Source organism: Bombus flavifrons, chromosome 17 (genome assembly GCF_040668555.2).
Source record: "Bombus flavifrons isolate JBK064 chromosome 17, iyBomFlav1_principal, whole genome shotgun sequence".
NCBI lineage: Eukaryota > Metazoa > Arthropoda > Insecta > Hymenoptera > Apidae > Bombus > Bombus flavifrons.
Window position 1 is genome coordinate 7285461 of NC_138458.1, and position 23525 is coordinate 7308985.

The 23525-nt window shown below is 27.7% G+C and overlaps 5 protein-coding genes across 7 annotated transcripts; 3 read left to right on the forward strand and 2 right to left on the reverse strand.

Moving 5' to 3' along the window:
- The first annotated feature begins 253 nt into the window (after positions 1-253).
- Positions 254-5487, forward strand: LOC138188778 (sphingomyelin phosphodiesterase 1). Of its 2 annotated transcripts, XM_069130815.1 has the most exons (11): positions 254-634; positions 724-784; positions 947-961; positions 1056-1293; positions 2589-2899; positions 2984-3364; positions 3639-3811; positions 4181-4381; positions 4556-4901; positions 5036-5226; positions 5335-5487. In XM_069130815.1, the coding sequence occupies exons 4-11, from the start codon at positions 1224-1226 to the stop codon at positions 5459-5461; spliced, it is 1800 nt and encodes a 599-aa protein (XP_068986916.1). In that variant the 5' UTR covers positions 254-634; positions 724-784; positions 947-961; positions 1056-1223; the 3' UTR covers positions 5462-5487. The 2 variants fall into 2 exon arrangements, with proteins under 2 accessions (XP_068986916.1, XP_068986915.1); XM_069130814.1 differs by having other exon boundaries at positions 724-961.
- A 5-nt stretch (positions 5488-5492) lies between these two features.
- Uqcc1 (Ubiquinol-cytochrome c reductase complex assembly factor 1) lies at positions 5493-7393 on the reverse strand. 2 transcript variants are annotated; one of them, XM_069130826.1, is made up of 6 exons: positions 7179-7393; positions 6525-6722; positions 6346-6418; positions 6080-6246; positions 5718-5912; positions 5493-5656 (listed from the first exon to the last, which is right to left on the reverse strand). In XM_069130826.1, exons 1-6 carry the CDS (start codon positions 7212-7214, stop codon positions 5585-5587), a joined length of 741 nt encoding a protein of 246 aa, XP_068986927.1. In that variant the 5' UTR covers positions 7215-7393; the 3' UTR covers positions 5493-5584. The 2 variants fall into 2 exon arrangements, with proteins under 2 accessions (XP_068986927.1, XP_068986926.1); XM_069130825.1 differs by having other exon boundaries at positions 6525-6725; positions 7179-7389.
- Positions 7394-7967: 574 nt separating this feature from the next.
- Rabex-5 (Rabaptin-5-associated exchange factor for Rab5) lies at positions 7968-11366 on the forward strand. The gene is made up of 9 exons (XM_069130512.1): positions 7968-8275; positions 8692-8807; positions 8963-9220; positions 9309-9438; positions 9509-9606; positions 9720-9976; positions 10145-10276; positions 10357-10602; positions 10673-11366. Exons 1-9 carry the CDS (start codon positions 8106-8108, stop codon positions 11063-11065), a joined length of 1800 nt encoding a protein of 599 aa, XP_068986613.1. The 5' UTR covers positions 7968-8105; the 3' UTR covers positions 11066-11366.
- A 40-nt stretch (positions 11367-11406) lies between these two features.
- sicily (NADH dehydrogenase (ubiquinone) complex I, assembly factor 6 homolog sicily) lies at positions 11407-13619 on the reverse strand. The gene is made up of 5 exons (XM_069130513.1): positions 13304-13619; positions 12880-13027; positions 12379-12601; positions 11897-12292; positions 11407-11774 (listed from the first exon to the last, which is right to left on the reverse strand). Exons 2-5 carry the CDS (start codon positions 13017-13019, stop codon positions 11595-11597), a joined length of 939 nt encoding a protein of 312 aa, XP_068986614.1. The 5' UTR covers positions 13020-13027; positions 13304-13619; the 3' UTR covers positions 11407-11594.
- Positions 13620-14255: 636 nt separating this feature from the next.
- On the forward strand, positions 14256-23188 carry arr (low-density lipoprotein receptor-related protein 6). Its single transcript, XM_069130510.1, has 10 exons — positions 14256-14833; positions 15258-16283; positions 16364-17294; positions 17389-17673; positions 17770-18050; positions 18241-18492; positions 18984-19839; positions 20558-20793; positions 20873-21385; positions 21610-23188. Exons 1-10 carry the CDS (start codon positions 14767-14769, stop codon positions 21981-21983), a joined length of 4821 nt encoding a protein of 1606 aa, XP_068986611.1. The 5' UTR covers positions 14256-14766; the 3' UTR covers positions 21984-23188.
- The last annotated feature ends 337 nt before the right edge of the window (positions 23189-23525 follow it).

Below are 23525 nucleotides of genomic sequence, written 5' to 3' on the forward strand. Positions count from 1 at the left end.
TCATGTTCTCGATCGATGAGCATTTGAAAAGTAGACTTTCGATCCAGTCACTGAACTAGATCGCTTACTGGAATGACTACATTGTACTGGAATGAAAACGCTGTTTACATTACTTCAGTTAAGATCCATCGCTGGATTAGAACAATGGACTGGAATGCTATTTGACTAGTATAAACCCAGTTTTATACAAGTCCGTACTATGGCTGTGAGAGTTCGAGCCCATTCGGCAAACAGAAAAAATATCGGAGCTATCGATAACCAGTATAAATATTCACGCGATTCTTGATTATTCATTGTTATCTACGCCGTTTTAAATACGGTACTTATTGTTAGACAAATAATTTTAATACTTTACGTTTTCTTTACACCTGTTTGTTTATAATATGTTATAAAATGTGTACATGTTAAAAAAGTTTAAAAAATGAATTAAAATTTCAAAGGTTAACTTGTTTAAATATTTGTTTAAGTAATAGATTAATTTTAGATAAAATGGAACATCAATCAATTGATTTTGATTGATGCTTTATGTTTAAAAAAATGATGTATTTAAGTCCGCTTAAGAGAAAGTAATCGATCAGCCAGAAGAATCTGATTCCTATCTTATCACAAATCAACATGAAGATAGCATTTGATGGTATTGACAGCTGTTATTACTATGAACCTTACGCAGAAAGATTGATACGTTAAAGAGTCTACATGAAATAATCTAATCACATTTTTCAGAGTGTTCTGTGATAAAAGTTGATATCATTTTATAAGCTTACATCTTTTCGTATAAAATAAAGTACATATAGAATATACAAACAAAGAATACTTCACGAGATAAAATCCACATACTGCCATGATAATGTTGTATTGTATTGTATTGTATTGTATTGTATTGTATTGTATTGTATTGTATTGCATTGTATTGTATTGATCGTCTCCTCTGACTTATCAAAAATAGATTAGAATGCCGAACGTAAGTATTCAAACTAAATTAAATTAAATACAATATAGTGTATAAGACTCTCCTTTTTTTTTCCGATTAAATTCTGATTGTTTCACAATCTTAGAATGTTATTCTACAAGCATTGGGAAATAGGCATGCCAAGGAGATGGCAATTGCGACATTTATCAGTGGGAAAAAAATCACTGAAACGAGATAATGAAAGCTGAAAACGATTGAAAATGTATCGAACTGAACGCAGTGTTTAGTTGAATATTCATAGAACACAACAGTAATGTGGTTTCAACAATTAATTTTGAGTATATTAGTTTTAAGTATAAATGGTCTCGTCCGACATCCAGAAGGTAGGGTTAAATCAGTTTTGGTTAATTAAGTTCAACATTTTATTTACCTATTAAATAATAAATAACAAATTAAAATAATATTTTAGCTGTGAATAGGAATTAAATTTCTTTTAACTGAATTTAAGCAAAAGTAATTTAAGATGCTAACATTAATCTATTTATTATTTCTTATTTGCAAATGAAATTTTATTTTTTATTTGGCTTTAATCGAAAAACGAATGATAATATACAAATAAAGAATTTTGCCGTATCTATTTCATTTTGATGTATTCATCATAGCTAACGGACATTATCAAAAATTGTAATTTACAGTAATTTCTCTGAAATGTTGAAATGTTATATTTGTGTAATAAATAACTAAAATAAAATAAATAAAAATCATAAATAAAAGATAACACTTCATTTGTAAATATCAATTAATTCAATTATTCTAAATAATATATTTAGACTTACCCAAATAACAAATAATTTATTTGCGTTTTTTATTTGAACTCTCTATTTAAATAATTATTTCATTGAAAATTTATTCAACATAATACTCAACATTGGCTAAGTATATTTTAAATAATAAAAGTGCTTTTATTTTTCAATGAAAATAATAATGTTTACTATCTATAACGTATAACGGGTAGTCGGTTTTAGTTTTCAAGTTATACATAAAAGTATGTTTGGTATCGTATGCACCGCATGAAACTGTCATTTTATTACCTCCTCATGAATTCTAGCGGGTTTTTTTTAAATATCTTCATAGTGACGTATAAACAATGAAAAAAATAATAAGAATTCCAGTCACTGAATTCCAAATGTAAAGGGGTACGTAAATAGGATTGGGCTATCTAAAGGATAGTAGCGGTGCAATACCGATAATAGCGCGACTACGTCAACGCAATTATAATTTGGAAACACACACATACGCATACATTTTGTATAGAATATGGAAAGGAAGTATGCACATATGTGATATTAAACATACTTTTGTGTACAACTTGAGAACTAGAACTGACCATCCTGTGATAGGACCTTCGCATATCCTTTACGCGCCCACCTACAGAAAAATTAATAACATCAGACCATGTCCCCTTTGAAGTCATTCTACTTTTGTCTGAAACATTTTTTGATACAATTAATTGTATCAAAAATATTTATAACATATATGTATAACATATTTCAACGGTATCGGAATCAGTAAAGCCTGAAACTTCCTTTCAATCGTTCAATAAAAACAATATATTGTAATTATTTATAATACTTCTCTATATAATAAAATAAAGAATAACGAACTGATTCATCAACAGATATAGATGTGAATTCGTTTTCAAATGAAATTGAATTATGGACCAAGTTGGACTATGAGCGAGAATTGTTCAATGATATGATAAAATCCTTGAAAATTCCTACAGAACTTCAGAATTCTGACTGGAGATCTTTTTCAGCAAATTCTGATACTAAAATATGTACAATATGTCGAGGAATTTTAAAAACATTTTTCAATTTACGACGCAAAGGAATGTCAGAAGAAGATATAAAAGATAAAATAGTAAAATTATGTGTACTGTTCAATATTCAAACCGAAAGAGTTTGTAGAGGAGTTGTTGAACTGAACTTGGTAATATGTACATATGTAATTAGATTTATCAAAATATTTGTGTATTAATATATAAATTATTTTAATTTTCTATTATTTTTATAGCCTATTGTTCTGTACATAATAGATTCAAAACCAAATTTAACAGCAGATACAGTTTGTGGCGTTGTTCTAGAATCAAAATCATGTCCTTTAAACGATCCTGAATTTGATTGGAATATTCATGTTGATAACAATTCTAATGCAATAATTACTGATAATGAAACACAAAAGCAAATAAAAATTTTACAAATAACAGACCTACATTATGATCCTCTTTATGAACCATATGGCAATTCAATTTGTAGAGAACCAGTTTGTTGTCGAAAAGGACAAAATGAACCTAACATGACTTCATTTGCTGGCTTTTGGGGAGATTATAACTCCTGTGATACCCCATGGCATGCAATCACTGATGCCTTAAATCATATAAAAGATACACATCAGGTAATCTCTAATGTAACTAGTTTAGCATAGAAAAAAGGAATAAAATCCAGCTAATGTCTGATTAATGTATACTTCATTTAGTATTCATAAGATATTTAACTAAAATACATATAATCTTAATATCTTGCTTTTATTTTTTCTTCTACTTCAGTTCAAATCTAAATTAGTTATTGTAGATAACTATGCATAGTAAGGTTTATACAAAAAATATTAAATATGGCTAAAAAATGAATTTTTAATTTTAATTTTAAACCAAATTTAATTTAATTCCCAGGATATAGATTTTATATATTTTACTGGTGATATTATAGACCATGGAGTATGGGAAACTTCAAAGGAAGGAAATGTACAAAGTCTTGTAAAAATTTATGAATATATTCATGATACTTTTAATGATACTATAATATATCCAATATTTGGAAATCATGAATCAAATCCTTTAAATCAGTAAGTTTATTGAAATTTCCAATGAAATTCTCTACTATACATAAAGAATATTTAATAACACTTGTATATAAATTTATCAGATTAGATAGATGATTCTATGTAAAATAAACTCACTCTTTTCTAAAAGATAAAAAAAAATTTACATTCGTTCAGTTAATGAAATTAATGTTTCTTTATTTATTGTGTTTCAAAATAAGATATGTTTTTACAAAATTCTGTATTTTGAAATTCATTCCCTGAGTTGTTTTGTAAATTTTCATACAAACATTACGAAATTATATATTACGAAAATATTTTAGATCTGTAAATGAATATTTTATTTATAATTTAGTTTTAGTTATAATTGACGATTTTCTGAATTATATGTAGGTTCGCACCAAAAAATATAACACAAGACAATTTAACTACAAGTTGGCTTTATAAATTAATGGCAGACCTATGGATTGTATATGGATGGTTACCAGAACATACTCGTTCTACTATACTTCAAGGAGGATATTACACTGTTGTCCCAAAAAAAGGATTTAGAATTATAGCTTTAAATAACAATGTGTGTTATTCTTACAATTGGTATGTGAAATGAATACAATGCTATAATTGTATAAATTTTATTATACAGAATGTTACTATCAGAAGAAAAAATAGTAGAAAAATAGTAAAATATGTATCAAAATCATATTCTATTTTATAACTTATTTTGTGATTGACTTTCTTCATATTTCTTTCAATTATTTTATTATACAGGTGGCTTTGGTATAATCCGCAAGATCCTGATAATCAACTACATTGGCTTGCAACTATTCTTTCTGAAGCAGAGAGAAATGATGAATTTGTACATGTTTTATCCCATATACCCTCTAATAGTAATAGCTGTTTTAAAACATGGAAACGAGAATATTTAAGAATAGTTGATAGATTTTCCCATATAATTAAAGCTGAATTCAATGGACACACTCATAATGATGAAATAGCAATATTTTATAATTCTGGTATGAAAGCAAAAAATGTTGCCTGGAATGGTGGTAGTATAACAGCTTATTCAAAATTGAATCCAAATTATAAAATATATATAGTAAATTGCAGTAATTATGTAAGTTGTTCTTCCATTCATTTATGATATGATAAAAAATTAACTGGATTATAAAAATGTATAAATAACTTTTTTTTATTTTAATTTAGGGTAAAAATAATAGCAAATAGACGCTCAAATTTCTTTTCTTACAGGAAGTAGCTGATTACCAAAATTGGATGTATGATCTCAGTTCTGCCAATAAAAATATCCATGTAAGACCAACCTGGTATAAATCATATTCTTTTAAAACAGAATATGACCTTCCAGATTTATCTGTTAAATCCTTAAATAATTGGCTCTCTACAGCAGCAAAGAATGAAACACTATTAAATAAGTATTATAAGTATGTTAGAATTATAATAAAAATTATATCATTCAATATTATTCTATTATTGTACATTATATAGTGGTTTATTATATGCGTATAGTAAAAATACATTTTTTATTGTAGGAACTTTTACAAGCAAGCAGGACCTAAATTGCAAGAAAGTTGTGATATAAATTGTAAGAAACAGTATTTATGTCGTATAATTGTTCATTCAAAAACTGAACTATGTGATAATATTTTAAAGGATTGAAATTAAAATTGAAATAATAAATCAAATTTTGCTATATTGTAAGTTTAATATATTTGTAATATGAATTTTACCTAATTAAAATTTACAAATTCTTAATAGTATTAATGAGCTTCATTTGACGCCTTACAAATCTACCCATTTTGCTATTGATCTATCAAAAACTTTTTCTGATGGAATTTTATCGAACACATTAATCTAAAAACACAACGATCGAGTTAATATATAATACTTAATTAAAGGACAATGTTTTAATTACCTGTTTTCTAACATAAATTAAAAGTTTTTCTAGATGTTCTGGATTGTTACATTCTAAGCAAAAGAACCTTCTCCATAATGCACTGGCTAATACCTTGTCATCTGACATGATTCCTTCATCATAACCAACTATAGCTGCATTAAATTGATATGATAATTCTGCTACTTGTCTCTTTTTTGTTCTTGGAGTCATTGGCTAGTGATAAAAAATTGTAAGTATTTTACATTATGAGCTGATTAGTGGAAGTTAAATTTAATAAAATAAAAATGAAACTAGAGAATATGAAACTTCTATATAAAAAAAAATAAATTAAGATAAATTAAAACTATTATATAACAACGCACAATTTATTGATTACTCACACCAAGTAATTCTGCTCTTATAAGAACATCATGCCACATAGCCTCGACCATTTTGCTTATAACTAATTTGCCCTTCTCTCCTTCAGCCATGAAACGTACCATTAACATCCAAATATGCAATTCTGTGACTAGGAACCAAGAGAAAAATGTATCTGGCATATTGAAACCTAATAAATAAAAATAATGATTAAATAATTACAAAAATTAATTCACTTAACGAAATCACATCAAATGGAATTAATAAGAAATTAAGGGCAATAACATGCCTTTGTAAAATATCGAATAATTGAGTCCATCAGGAATGTCACAATACAAATCATAACCCAATTCATTTAAATGCTAAAATACAAAGAAATATAAATAATTATTACATCATTACGAATATTACGAATATATAGATATTATATTTGGAGACATTAAAATTACAATGTATAATCATACTCACAGTTTTTTTTTTAAAAAGATCAAGCTTATGTGACAATGTTTTAATTATTCCAATTTGACTTATTGGTTTAATTAAACTCTTAGATGTATGTACATTCTTATAAAAATGACAAGATTGAGGTCTGATTAAAAAGTTGATACCACTATTATCAATCAGCTTGCATTCTGTGATATATTTTAATGTCAACGCTAATGGTATCTTCTGTCATAAATATTTCATATCAACCATCAAATCAAGAAAGAATAATTTAATTAGATACCATAAATATAAAATTATAACAGTTACATTTAGAATTTATATTTTCACAAGACTGAATAAAAATAATACCACTAATAAATAAATGAAAAGACAAGATATATTTAAACGTATGTATACATATAGAAATGCTCCGTATATTATTAAAATTTATATATAATTATAGACTTACGTAAAGAAGATTATTAAATAGATCATAATCGATTATGTAGACACAAATACTATTACTATGAATATAAAACTAAATCAATAAATAAAAGTCACAATATTTCATATATAAAAGAACAAAAGTTGTCAATAATCCAAGAAATTATTTATAATATGATAAATTAAAATTACTTATTATTTTTAAATATTTGAGGTTAAATTAACATCTCTTTATTATAAACGCAAATATACCTTTTTGAAAGTAAACGTTCTTACACAGTGCATCATTCTGTTATATATATTTAAAATCTTTCACACTATATAAAAGACATTTAAGCTTTTACTTTTTAAGTGAGAAACTAAATTATAACCCCTGTCTTCTTTTCAAATACAGAGGTATTTTTCACCATATACTCCTGAATACAAAGCGCGGCAAAGTTCGAAACTATCGCATTTCTTATGATTTTATTAAAAATGTTTTTTAAGAGGTAAGCTTGTCCGGTTTAGACATTTAAAAATTATTAATCATTAAATATTTACTATACGTTAAAAATTATAAATAGTTCCTTAAAATAATAAAAATCTTTTATTTAATTATAAGTATCTCAACTCTGATAATTTTATTCTATACAGAAATTTTTTTTTACATGTATGTAATATAAATGTTTCAAACTTTTTACTTTAAGCTTCACTGAAGCTTTTATATATTGAAGACATTATATAACTATAGATAATCATATTCTTTACATATTAATTATATATGCCTATACATACATAAGAATCGTTTGTGCGTTTCTAATAAATAAATAAAATTAATAATAATTTAAATATTTATATAGTAAGATGATCATTATCGACTATGTTTTTATCAAATTGAGAGTTCTGAATTCACCTGTCTATATAACTTAAAATATTAAATTAAAATTTCGAATATATTGGATAAAAATCACATTTATAAATATTGATATAAATTAGCGATACAATATACATATATGTATGTATACACATACTTTTCAGTATCTATACGCATGCGTTTTCACGTTTGTCATATGTCCAAATTTTTAACTATGTATGTATAACTTGATGCCGCGTCAAAGATAGAAATAACTGAGTTGTACAAGTAAAATGTGAATTATACAGAAAGAAGAATTGTAAAAATATCCAAGAAGTTTTGTTAAAATGTACTCTATAAAAACACCCACTTTAAGAATCGATGAAGCTGATCTTAAATGTAAAAATGGTTGTGGATTTTATGGAAATGCCGAATGGGAAGGTTATTGTAGCAAATGTTATCGAGAGTATTTACAAAAACAAAGATCAGAAACAGAATGTAATGTTTGCGGACAGAGGTACGATTTATACGTTTATTGATCAATTTATATTAAGCCAATTTATATTATACCAAATTTTTTTTTTATTTTCAAAGCCATATGTCTATATGTAAATGTAAAAATTTTAGAAATGTTATTTTTTTATATTGTGAACTTTGTGATAACAATTACATTGCATTAAGATGATAATTAACATGGAATTAGGTTTCAATCGACACTAAATATGTTTATAATGCATATATTTATACATGAAAAACAATTAGAAATTGTACTATTTAGATTTCATTCTTTTGTGCACCAAATTTTTTGTGCTTTAATATAATGTTATATTTATTTTCATGTAAAAGCTAATAATCTATTTATTAATTATTTCTTAAAATATATGGACTTATATATTTTTTATATTTATTGCTACAATCTGATTAATGTTTCAGTGCCTCTTCTAACAAGAATGCAATTAGTGCACATCAAAAATATGAGGAAAAGAAAGTACAACAGGAGAAAAAGTATAAGTTATTAAATATATCTTTTCGTAAACCAGTTGCAAAAGGTACATTTGTCCTATAGTATATTTAACTTTTATTTGACTTTTGTAAAACATTTACTCAATATATATTAAAAAAAATTTAATTGTTATTTTATGTATACTTTCTTTTATCAGATTTTTTGTAAATATTATTCTGAATGTTTTGATTTTTACTAAAGTACAGGGGTACCAAGAATTACTTTATGAATTAACAAAAGATAATCCTGATCTTGAAAAAGTAAAAGCTGACAACCGCGACCTAATAGGTATAATTGCTAAAACACCGGTAGAAAAAGATGTTAGAAAGTGTATGCACTCATTTATAATTGAGATACTGCAGAATAAAGATGTGAAGAGAATAGAGGAACTTTCAGAGATTACACAAACTTTTTATCAAGTATTTGCTAAACGTTTAGAAAATAGCGTTAAATATGCAGGTATTGAAAAAATAAATTTATATTAAAATGATCTGGACATTAACAAATTAGTGTCTTAAACATGAACATTTTTAATTTACTATTTCAGATATATCACCAGAAGTTAAAGAAAAATTATTAGATTATGTAGAAAGATATGCGATGACTTTGCTCTACAGAATTCTGTTTTGTCCACCTTTTACAAACGACGAAGAAAAAGATTTGGCAATACAGAAGAGGTTCGCCTTATTCATAAATCAAATTAATAACATTTCAGATAAAATAGAATGACAATTATGATAATTACAGAATTCGGCAATTGAACTGGGTTAGTGGAAAAAATTTGGAATGTCGAATACATGAAACCAGTTCTGAAGTTAGAGAACTTGTTTATACTTCCATAACTGGTTTGTTATTAAAAAAGTTTTAATCAGTTATGTTAATTTCCAACATTTCCAATTATTGAATGTGTTAGATTTATTCACCAATTATTTGAAAATAGCTTCCTAATTTGTTGTAGATTTATTAAATATGGATTCCGCAAAAGCTCCACAAGAAAAGCTTTCTTGCGTTATTTATTGCTGTCGAAATATATTTGTAATGTTACAACAATCTGTTGGTGGGCCTGCATCTGCAGATGAATTCCTTCCTGCCTTAATTTTCATTGTTCTAAAAGCTAATCCTGCTCGTCTTAAAAGTAACATCAATTTTATTACTAGGTTCTGTAATGCAAGCAGGTTAATGACAGGGGAAGGTGGATATTACTTCACAAATCTGGTAACATTTATTTTAATATTTATCAATAATGTTACTACTATTTTATAATGAAACAATCAATGAATAAAAACAATTAGCTTTCCTTATATGATATTTAAGGTAATGAAATAACAACAACAACAACAATAATAATAATAATAATAATAATAATAATAATAATAATTTCAGTGTTGTGCTGTATCTTTTATTGAAAATTTGACAGCTGAGTCATTAAATATGGACGAAAAAGATTTTAATGCTTATATGTCCGGAGAACGTGTACCTGCTAATACATGGGAATCTGCTTTAATGATATGTGAAGTACATACTACATTATTCTTTGATGATATTAAATTACTAATTAAATGCTTTTAGTATAATTTATTTTCACGTATGTGCAGAGTCTGCACTTAATGTGCGAAGATATAACCCTCCTTGATGAAATGAAAGCCAAAACTGCAGAAATAATGACTGAAGCATTAAACTTAAAAGAAAAGATGTTACAATTTCAGGATGAAATGAAGTCAGAAGTGAACATGGTTTTAGACAGAACTCCATTGTTAATTACACATAGCCAAAGATTGCCTACTAATTTAGATTGTGAAGATATTGAAAGTTATCAGTTACCACCTCCAATTATTCCACAAGTAAGAAATCTTCTTAATTAATTAATTTTTAATTAAAAAATTCATTATAAATAGTTACTTATAACAACAGGTCTGTCCTGCCACAATTAATAATTCCACACCACAAAATGACGTGAGAACTTCTTTAATAGAAGATTGTGTTACACCATCTCCCACTTTTGATTTTCCTTCTTTCATTGGTGATGACAGTTTTGATGTAAGCAAAGCAGAGGATGAAACGAGTCTTATAAGTTTGGATACACAAAGTGATTTTGACACACAACAGGACAAATCTACAAATGAACTACTAGCATCTACCCATTTGAATTTACCATGTTCTACAGAATCAGAACAAGAAGATTATCACGGTTTCACTGTTCAAGGTTCAAATATACCTACAATACCTTGTAGTACTGGTGACTTATCTTTGAATACTACAGAAATGGAGTGTGAAAATTATACAAGTTATTTTCATAATGCATAAAACAGATATAATTTAGTTGAAGTTTTAGAAACTGTTGCTTAATTACTATAAATAGATTACTATAAATAGATTAGATAAATATTACACTGTCCAATACAAATTTTTATTTTGCGTTATCCTTCAGGTGATTTTTACAATCGGAATTACTTTATTACTCTCAGTTTTAAAAAAATACGAGTTCCCATAAATGCATGTAACATTGAGCAAAAATGAATAGAATACACACACAATGTAAATTACTTAATTATTTTAATCCTACAAATTTGTTCTAATAAAATATGGAGAAAAGTTTTTATCAAAAGGTTTGTCAATTAATTATCTCATTACTCCTATATATTCTATATAAACTTAATAATTAAAACGTATATTACAAAAGTAAACTGTTAAAATTAATAATGTGTTGAAATTCTCTTATTCTTATAAGGTACTAAAATAATATTTAGTTTAACTGTATTATGATATAATTATTATTTCAAATATTTTACAATACTTTAACCAAAAGATAATCTTAACTAAAAGTATGTCAAATTTAATACATAAAACTTCTCCAATACAAGTATAGAGGAAGTAAATTATCTTTCTTCTGTAGTTTTGCATTAAAGACATCAAAGTCTGCTTTTCTTAATTTATTTAAATACTTTTGCAAACAAATTATTGGTAAAAAGATTAAATTTGCTTCTTTTCCCATACTATGTTTAAGAGAAATTGTCTAAAAATAAGAAAACTTTTATAGTATATTAAAATATAAAAGATCAAATATAATCAGTTCCTTTTTTTCATTCTCTACTTTATCCATTTCCATTTTAATTCTGCACTTGATATTGTACTTACAGCATCTAGATGTAATTTTCCATAGGAAGCTACATCATATATTACATCTTGAAGATTTTTACTGGATTGGCCCTGTAATACAGCTTCTGTAGAAACACTATGTTTCATTAAAATATCTTGTGGTAACATATTCACTCTTTTACTGGCATTATAAGGAATCGATCGAAGTAAGTTGACAATGCCATGTGCCTTCCCCAAATGACTGGCAGCATGATCAGCATTAATATTATTTACACCGTGTGCTTGTAAAAGAAGATAGTAAATAGAAGAACTACTGTATTCCGCATATTTTTCTATTTCACTCATATTATGAAATGAATAATCCCGAAGTTTATCAAGCCTTATATCAATTAAACGTTTAAAATAATGTTTAGAAAGAGAATGTTTCTGTAAAATCTGCAAAGATTTTTCTTACAATTATTATAATTTGTGAGACAATAAATAGTACAGAGAACCAAAGAGATAAGAAAATAAGATCATACTCTATGTAACTCCAACATAACAGGATTTCTTGGAGGATTTCCTTTATATGTATTATTTATTGCATCTGACCAAAATTGTAATCTCATTTCTCCTATTTTATAATCACGCACTTGATCTCTTACTTGAGCTACTTCAACATTAAATGCACGAATTGCAAATGCGGCTGCTTCAGTTTTGTTTGATAATAGCAATGTACACAGGAAGTTTTCATAATCATGTTTTCTGGAAGAAATTAACAATGTAAAAAGTAACAATTTATTTAATGACTTTCTATATATATATCCTTGATTATTTATTAATTGTTTTACAACTTTGGGAAATTTAATGTTTTCTCAAAGTATAATTGTTAACATTTTCTCATTTATTTAATTGTTCACTTCTATAATAACAAATAATGCTATAAATAATGTAACATTTAAAATGAACAGCATGTAAACATCTAAAATAACTATGATTGTCAACTACTATACATATATTCATTATCAGTAACTATAAAATACCTAACCAATTCCGAACAATACGTAGCTGGCGTTTGTTCTGTAGAACTTGAATGCCTTACACAAGTTTGTAACAACACGTTTTGTTTTAAACAATGATTTCTATTTATAATGGATATCGATATCTGCGTAATACTAGACATGTTCCACACTAAAAATGCAAATGACTTCAATAAAAGTAATTAACTGAATAACATGTGAGAACCAGATAAATAATAATTATTAACTAATATAGTCAATTTAATATTAATTTAACAACGTATTAAAATATGCTGCCTTTATAATTTATTTAAAATGCACTACATATATATTCGAATCTTGTTTGAACTTCGTTTATAATAGAATTGAATATCAATGTGGTTTTTAAGTAATGATATATCTAGTCCATAAATCTTTGTGAAAAACAGAAACATAATATGTTGTATACCTACAAACTTATGTATTAATTTAGAAAATAAATGTACTGAGAATATTAATCTCTATAAACACAAATAATTGGGATATCACTAAAATATAAATATGTTGTATAAATAATTAGATTAATAATTTTCATTGTCTTTTATTTAAAATCAATGTAAAAATTATGATATTTGGAAAATTGTATAATCTGTCGTTATTCTGTAACTTATTGTCTATCATATACTACTTAGCCTCTTAATAATTCTATATTCTGTTATCAACAACGTAACTCGAGATCCGCGTGCGCGAGAACATGATCATTTGTACGCTTACTACTACAATCAAAACATTAAATGCGACATCTATGAGTCGCTGCTAGAACTAGAGTTAATTATAGGTAAGAACACAGAGGGAGTTTGGTGTCACCGGCCACTATGGTTACGGTCATATACATGTATATATAAATATAATTCATCCTAAAATTTTAGTAGTTTTCTACTTTAATTATATTAATAAAACAGAAGAATTTTGTTTCTGTCCGAAACAAGACTGCCAAAGATTATAATCTTGTTAGATAGTGTTGCTAATGATCTTCAATATCGAAGCAACATTAAAACCAAAAAGGAACATTATGTTAATGTTATACATATGCAATATTAAATAATAAGCTATACTTTATTATTTTCGAGTAAAAGATTAAACTAATTGTAAGTTAACATGCACTTAGAAAATGTTGTTATTAAAAGGTTATAAAAATATATACTATATATTAATTTTCAATTGTTTATTTGTTGGAAAAATATTTTTTAAATTTAAGTCGTGCAAAATATCTGCATAAACGTCTTAATGATTTAACAAGAAATAACTACTTTCTTTTTAAATGTTATAAGTAGGGAAATATTTCTATTAGCATTATATATATAGTATAGTAAAATTTGACATACTCAGTTTTCGTGACGTCAAGTTCAGTTAAGCTTCATTGTCAATTGGAAATTGTAAATGCAAGGGATAGTAATGATTGGTTACGGCCGTTACGGGAACCGCTGGCTCCTAAGGAAGCGTCTGCTTAGTTAACAGTTTATACGAGCGACAGAGAATAAGTTAGTGTTTATCTTGAGTTAAAGACAACGTAAATCTGATTCAACAGATGAAAATTGTATAAATTGTATAGGGAGCGGATCGATCGTTCGTCATGAATAGAAATTGACATACGACGCCGAAGGTGCTCCTCGTAATGTCCATAATTTAACCCCTTAACGTACAAATTTTCTTCCGTTTACCGATAGAAAATGAGTAAATCTTTTTATAATCAAAATGAGTGTAATATATTTTTTATAAGATATATATTTTCTTATGAGATATCGTAGCTTGAATCCGTAAAGATCAATGACTAAAATAAGCAATTTGGCAAACGACGGACGTATCGGCTATGCCCGTATATGTCACGGCCGTGTGCTTTAAGTAATTAAAGATCTTTTTACAATTGTTAGAATGGCTATTATCAGTTTAATAATTATTCTGATTGCATGCTTTTTCAAACTTGTCCTCCTCTCTAATGGTAAGTAACATTTAGTGTGTTGTTTTCTACATGATTTTAATATAGAGGTTATATTATAAGTCATCTGTTATTAAACAATTATGCCTAAATATCTTGTTATAGTTTATTTCTTTTATTATAATGTCACTGCATAATATGTTACTAATTGTAAAATATAACAAATTTAAGGATTATCTAGATTTTATAATAACATAAAGTTAATTTTTTACTACTACTTTTGGTGTATATTATTTTTTATAATATTTATTATCTATCTTCGTGCTACAATTCTTTTACTCAAATTTAACAATATTGCTTAATACTATGACCCATAATATTATTTTTGTCATAAATTTCGGAATTTTATCTTCAATTTTCTACTATCTAAATATATAATAATAATGCAGAATTTTTTAATTTTAATAATATGAATTATTATTTCTAGGATCGCCAACTCTTCTCTTTGTCACACAAAAAGATATTAGAATGGCCAATGCCTCTCGTACTAATAAAGTAACTACTATTATAAAAGATCTGTCTGAAGGTGCAGCATTAGATTTTTATTTTGAACATGAACTAGTGTGTTGGTCTGATAGTGGTTTAGAAATAATTCAGTGCATTCAAACAAATGGCACCCATACTGGCGAAAAAACAATTGTAGTAAATTCCAGTTTAATTTCTCCTGATGGTTTAGCTTGTGACTGGTACACAGGAAAATTATATTGGACAGATGGAGAAAAAAATAGAATAGAAGTAACCAGTATTGATGGACGTCACAGAAAAGTCCTTTTTTGGACAGAGATTTATCAGCCAAGAGCTATTGCTCTTGTACCGATGAAAAGTATATTATTTTGGACTGATTGGGGTGATGTACCTAAAATAGAAAGAGCTGCAATGAATGGAGATCCATCAACGAGAGAAGTGATAATTTCTGACGATATATTTTGGCCAAACGGTTTAACAGTGGATTATGAAAATGAATTGGTTTATTGGGTAGACGGAAGACTTAAATTTATTGCAGTGATGGATTATTATGGAAAAAATAGAAGAAAAGTCATAGAAAAAGGGTTAGATTATCCGTTTGCAGTGACATTTTTCGATCACAAATTATATTGGACTGATTGGAAAACATGGTGTGTACATTCATACGATGTTCGTCAAACTCAAACACTTCCTAGAGAATTATTACATGGAGAGTATATACCTGGTGACATAGAAGTTTGGGATGTTAGAAGACAACCATATGGGAGTCATCCTTGTGAAAGAAATAATGGAAATTGTTCACATTTGTGTCTTTTAAGTATGACAGAACCTGGATATAGCTGTGCATGTCCTACAGGTGTGAAATTAGTGGATAATTTGACTTGTGCAGAAGGACCAGAAGAATTGTTATTAATAGTTCAAAGAAATGAAATCTGTCGCATTTCTTTAGATTCACCAGATTATACTAATTTCGTATTACCATTAACAGGTATTCCTCAATATCTTTTTCATAGATTAATTTGTTTTTCAAAAAAATTTATATATATTATAATTTTTCAATATACTTAGGAATTAAACATGCGATAGCAATAGACTTTGATCCTGTGCAAGAAATGCTTTACTGGACAGATGAAGAAGCTCGTGCAATTCGTAGAGCTTCGCTTGATGGTTCCAATCAAGAAAATATTATAATAACAGAAGTGGAAAATCCTGATGGAATAGCTGTTGATTGGTTAGCACGGAATCTTTATTGGACTGACACAGGAACAGATCGAATTGAAGTAGCCCGGTTAAATGGTACAAGTAGAAAAGTATTAATAAATGAAGATTTAATTGAACCCAGAGCAATTGCTTTAGCTCCAGAATTAGGATGGATGTTTTGGACAGATTGGAATGAAAAACGTCCAAAAATAGAGCGAAGTAATCTGGATGGTACAGAACGTATTCTTTTAGTAAATAAAGATATTGTTTGGCCAAATGGAATTGCTCTAGATCTTGCACGATGGAAAATATATTGGTGCGATGCAAAAACAGATAAGATTGAAGTGTGCAACATGGATGGTACAGATAGAAGAGAAGTAATTACAGATAATCTTCCACACCTTTTTGGATTAAGTTTATTAGGAGATTATCTATATTGGACTGACTGGCAAAGACGAAGTGTGGATAGAGCACATAAACTCACAGGTGGTGAAAGAGAAGTTATTGTTGATCAAGTTCCAAATGTCATGGGTTTAAAAGCAGTGCATTTAGGAAAAGTTAATGGTACAAATCCTTGCGTGAAAAGTAATGGTGGTTGTAGTCATTTGTGTTTAAATCGACCAGGAAATAAGTATGTGTGCGCATGTCAAATTGGATATGAGTTAACTAAAGATAAAAAAACTTGTTTTGTGCCAGATGCATTTATGTTATTTGCTAGGAAAGAAAATATTGGCAGAATTAGCATCGAAAATGCAAATAATGATAATATTATTCCATTAACTGGAGTTAAAGATGCAAGGTAAAGCTTATGCTTATAAACAAAAGGTTTTATGATCTGTTTATATTAAAATTTTTTTATAAAAACCTAAAGACTGTCATCCTATTTTTTTTAGCGCCTTGGACTTTAATATAGCAGACAATCGTATTTATTGGACGGATGTTAAATTAAAAACAATTACAAGAGCTTTCATAAATGGATCTGATATAGAAAGAGTCGTTGATCTTGGTTTAGAAACACCTGAAGGTTTAGCAATTGATTGGATTGGTCATAATTTATACTGGAGTGATACAGGAACACGAAGAATAGAAATGGTTCGATTAGAAGGTTGTAGTAGAAAAGTCCTCATTTGGAGTAACATTTTTGAACCTAGATGTTTAGCTCTTGATCCTAGCAGAGGGTAATTATAGTGACAACTTCTGTGTGTTTGTAAAAGTGTTTGTGAAATAAATATTTCCTGTATAATTAAGTTTTTAACACCATGATCGTTTTCTAGCCATATATATTGGACAGAATGGGGAAATTCTGGAAGTATAGAAAGATCATATTTAGATGGCACGCATCGTGAAATAATACTTTCCAATATTGGAAAAGCAAACGGTCTAACAATTGATCATTCAGCACGAAAATTATATTGGGCAGATTTATATACTCCAGCTATTGATAGCTTTGATCTGCTTACAAGAAAAAGAGTAGCAATTATAACAGAAAATATTGTATATCCATTTAGTATTACTCAGTATCAAGATTACATTTATTGGACAGATTGGAATACAGGTAAAAAAGTACATAAAATTATCAACTACGTTACTATACTATTCTTACATTACTATTCTTACTATTAGTTACTATTACATATGCGTCATATTATTATTTGCAACAAATTTCGATTTTTATTTCAATAGATATTTTCCGAAATTTATAGATATTTTGAACAAAGTTTGATGTTGATTCATTTAATCAATAGGTGACATAGAGAAAGCTAATAAGACTACTGGATTAAGCAGAGTGAAGATACATAATAAGTTAGAATCTGTAACAGATTTATTGGTTTTCCATGCTTCTAGACAAGCAGGATGGAATCCCTGTGCATTAAAAAATGGCAACTGCACTCATCTTTGTATCGCTTTACCCGGAGATAATGAAAGCATGTCAAATTCTTTCAAATGTGGGTGTCCTACTCATTACAATTTATCAGAGGATAATAAAACTTGCATTGGTCAGTATATTTAAATTAAAAAAATTTGATTTATAATTTTCTTAAAATCTTTAATTATACTAGACTATTTTAAATTTTCTCGATTACGTTCAATATTAAATGCAGTAGATGTGATAAAGAAAAGAAAAAAATATATTTCAATTAGATGTGGAGATTTCGTCAAATTCTATGACGAATTCTTTTTTGTTTTTTCTTTCTTTTTGCCTATTTTCCCTTTTTCCTTTTTTGCCAAAGTTATCACAAGGTCAAATAAATATCAGCATAATCTGTACTCCTTGATACCTTATAAGTTCCTTTTTTACTTAATGCTACCTTCAAAAGTAATGAAGACACACATATAAGATATCACATTCAATTGGTTAAATTAACGATGTAAATATATAAATATAAAATTATTAACTGAATTAATCCTCTGTTATTGATATAGTATATCATAATATATGCGCGATGTATATTAATTTAAATCTAATAACTTATTCTTTCTGTTACAGCACCAAAAAACTTTATGATGTATAGTTTACGCAATGCAATGTTTCGCTTTCTTCCTGATACAAATGATTGTCCAGATGTAGTTCTCCGAATACAAGGTTTGAAGCATGTACGATCTATAGAATTTGATCCTATAACTCAACACATTTATTGGATAGATGGACGAACTTTATCTATTAGGAGAACTTTGGAAAATAAAACACATTCCAGTATAATGATTTCCGGAAATTCTGGACATCCAGTGGATCTTGCTTTAGATTCACTGGGAAGGTTACTATTCTGGTCATGTGCCACAAATGATGCGATCAATGTTACAAAACTTGACAATGGTTCCGCTCTAGGTGTTGTAGTCAAAGGTGATGGAGAGAAACCAAGAAATATTGCAATACATTCAGAAAAAAGATTACTTTTTTGGACAGATATTGGAAGAAAAATGAGAGTAATGCGCAGTAAAATGGATGGAAAAGAGAGAATTGTAGTAGCGACTGATCTAGAACAACCAACAAGTATTGCAGTAGATGCAATTTCAAGCATTGTATATTGGGCACATGGAAATCAGATTGAATGTGCAGATTTTGATGGGAACAATAGAAGAATTCTGGTTTCTCCCGTTGGACAAGGCTCAACTGTTTATTTGTCTATCTTTTTTGATTTTATTTATTGGTTTGATAAGGAAACATCAAGTTTAGAGCGTATTAATAAATCTGGAAATGGAAGAAAAACAATCATGAATAAAGTACTTACAGATTTAATTGCGATAAATACTCCACAAGATGATGTAATGAAAACACATATTTGTAGTCCTTTTCGGGAATATGGAGGATGCTCACATTTTTGTATAGGAATCACTTCTTCTAGGTACATTTTTAATTTCTCTTGATCAGCAAATAAAATATATATACCATATGAAGAATGTACGGGAAAAAGGGGGAATGTCGATTTTAATGAATTTTAACGAGTTTAATATTTTTTCGTATTGCTGCTCTTTATCATTGGCTATGTCGCATTGTGAATTAAAATTTTTTTAGTTTTGCGGTAATTATAAAAAATTGAGGTATATCACGAAAATTAAATACTTCTTATCTTTTAGAGTTTAATATGTTACATATTACTTAAAATTATAAATAAAAGTTGCAAATGATGCAGAATAAAGTGATATTTTTTTTTTATGTATGATGAAATACGAAGTAGTGACATATATTGAAAAACAAAATTTCGTTATCTGAAAAATGCTAAAACTATACATTCCCACTTTTTCCTATGGACTCTTCATATAGGATGATTCTTTCACTAGAGGGGAAGTCTCTTTCGAAAGTAGAAGGTGCCACATATGTATGTCTGCATATGTGGGAACTGAAAAGAAATGTATGTCATAACGGTTGTCATAACGTTGTCATAACGGTTGTCATAACGTTGTCATAACGGTAGCCGATAGCATTAGGCATTATTATCCTTTATATAGCAATAATGTCTGATCGAACGAATTGGCGACTTCTCTTTTTAAAACTTCTAGCAAGAGAATCATTGCATAGAAAATTTTATATTAATAAAAGTATATAAAAGACATTATTTTCAGATGTTCTTGTCCAAAATCTTTGGTTTTATCTGAAGATGAAAAAACTTGTAGAGCTGCGCCAGCCTGTGGAACGGATCATTTTACTTGTGCTGCACCTAGTTCTGCAGTAACAAAAGATTGTATACCTGCTACATGGAAATGCGATGGCCAAACCGACTGTCCTGATGGAAGTGATGAATTAGGTTGTCCAGCTTGTAGTCGTGAACAATTTAAATGTCAAAGTGGCCATTGCATTGGTAAGAATATTGAGCTATCAAATCATTCAAATTACGAATTAAATATAGCGAAATTGTGAATTATTATTAAAATTGTTAGACATGTCCTGGGTGTGCGATGGAACAGCTCAATGCCATGATGGCCTAGACGAAGCTCATTGTTGCCGTCCAGGTCAATTTCAGTGTATTGGAAGTGGTGTTTGTATTTCTGGTTCAGCGCTTTGTGATGGTTGGGACGACTGTGCCGACGGAAGCGATGAACTTGCATCTGCATGTACGCCTGCAAATAATCCTCGACAAGAAAATAATTCATTAGAATCTGGAAAAATCACTTATGTTATTATTGTACCTATTGGACTGATTGCAACAATTGCTACAATTGCTTTCGGATTTTATTATTGTAGAAGAAAATTCATAAACAATGAAGAATTGCCTGATATTTTACATGATTCAGCTGGAGATCCATTATCACCCAAACCAGTAAGATTAGCAAAACCAATGTTCGCGCAAAAAAATTGTAGGAAAGATTTGAAAATTGGAATGGAAACTGTAAGAATGTCAATGTTAAATGGAAGCAGTATAGGATCAAGTTACGACCGCAGCCATATAACCGGTAACCTGTTAATTTACAAACTAATATATCATAATTAAATTATTAAATCATAAATCAATCATTGTAAGTAAAGTAGTACAAATGATTTGTTATAATAATATATAGAACAATTGGTTTTGTAGACATTTTGCCATCTTGTAGACATTTAGATTAGAAAATGTATTATGATGAATAATATTATCCGTTATTGTGATTATAATAATAAATATATATTCTGCTTTAAGGAGCTTCCAGTTCAACTCGAGGTAGTTCCACAGGAGGTTACCCACAAGAAACATTGAATCCTCCTCCGAGTCCAGCAACAACAGCCAATTCTACTAGATGCTCAAGCAGTAATGCATCTAGGTATAAACCTTATAGGCATTATAGGAGCATAAATCAGCCTCCACCTCCAACTCCTTGCAGTACAGATGTTTGCGACGAATCAGACAGCAATTACCCAGCAAGATATAGATATGAAAGTGAACCCTATCCTCCACCTCCTACTCCAAGATCTGTTTACCAAAGTGATGCTGCAATTAGTTGTCCTCCCTCTCCTAGTTCACGATCTTCTACGTATTTTAGTCCACTTCCTCCACCTCCTTCCCCTGTTCCTTGAATATATTAAAAATTGTTTATATTCTATTTTTTAAAAAATGAGATCTTTTGGTAAGTCTTTAGAAATAATTTAAAAATGAAAATTTATTTTATTAAAACGTTTATATTTTATAAGTGGACAAGTAAAAACATTATTTTTAAAATATTCGAAATCGAAGAAAGTAAATGTTAAGCAATTTTTATTTATTTATATTAATAAGTAAAATAATATAAGATAAAAATTTTATCATTTTGTAATTAAATTTCATTCATTAAATTTTACTTGATACCTTCTTTTAGACGGTTTTCGAGGAAAGATATCTTTTTGCAACATTATTAAATTTGTTCGAAGTGTTACTTATATTTGAATAGGTTTTTTGTTTCTGTAAAAAATTTATACCATCGTGCCTCTTAACTTTGTAACGTATTTGTAAGGAATTTAATCGTAAAATGTAAATATTGTAACAATGTATAAAAGTTGTATATGATTTTTAACATTCGATATCCAAGTTGTTTTGCAAAGAAGTTTTTTTTCTTTAAGTACGTATATATTTATAGTGTATAAGAAGTTAGTTGAGTAACTTTCATATTTACAATCAAGACATATCAAACTCTATATTACAAATTAAAAATAGATAGAACAATTGAAAATTATTTCTAATGAGAATAAAATCAAAATAAGCAATGACATATAATAATTAAATAATCTAAGAACATTTAAAATGTGTATTTATAGAAAAAAACATTTTTTAATTTTTACTGCGAAAATGAAAAGTACTTCTCGCATTTATTTGCATTTTTATGTAACGGCTCTACCGTGAAAGTGAAAATTACTAAATGTGTATTTATATATTTACATTTCTATATAATAGTTAATCAACATATGAAAATTAGTAAGTTACAATTTTTAAATAATGATATAAAGTAATGCTGTTCCTCCAGTTTATAATCGGACTGTGCCATACAACATTTAGGATATTTAGTAAATGAAATTCAAAATTATTGTATATATAAAATGTACAATGTGTCATGTGGAAATGATTTTTACCTCGCACTGCCATTACACAAGCCTTGAAGAAATACATTCTATTAAATTATTATTCTTGTTTGGCATTAAAGACTGAAATAATTCTTCTATATTTTTTTTACATTTACAACAAAAATATGTATTATCCTATGTATGTAGCATAATTGTATAAAAGAATAAAACTTTTGTTACATATTTTATATGATACTTATTATTTTATGATAAAATAATTTTAAAATTATGCATTTTAATAATAATTAAAAAATATATTATTAATTGTAAGCTTTAGTTTTAATCAATTTCCTCGTATTTTCTTTTAACTACTATTTATTTGTTCTATTTAGGTACAAAAAACGTACGTAAGTGTAATTTAACATATATTTTTATTAAAATTTATTCACTATTTACACACGCAATATTTGTGTACAATCGAAAGATGTAAAAATATTAATAAAAACATCAAATAGAATACTATATATACTAATTCACTATACAGACGCACTATTTACATTAGTCGTTTTTTATTTCTATCTATTT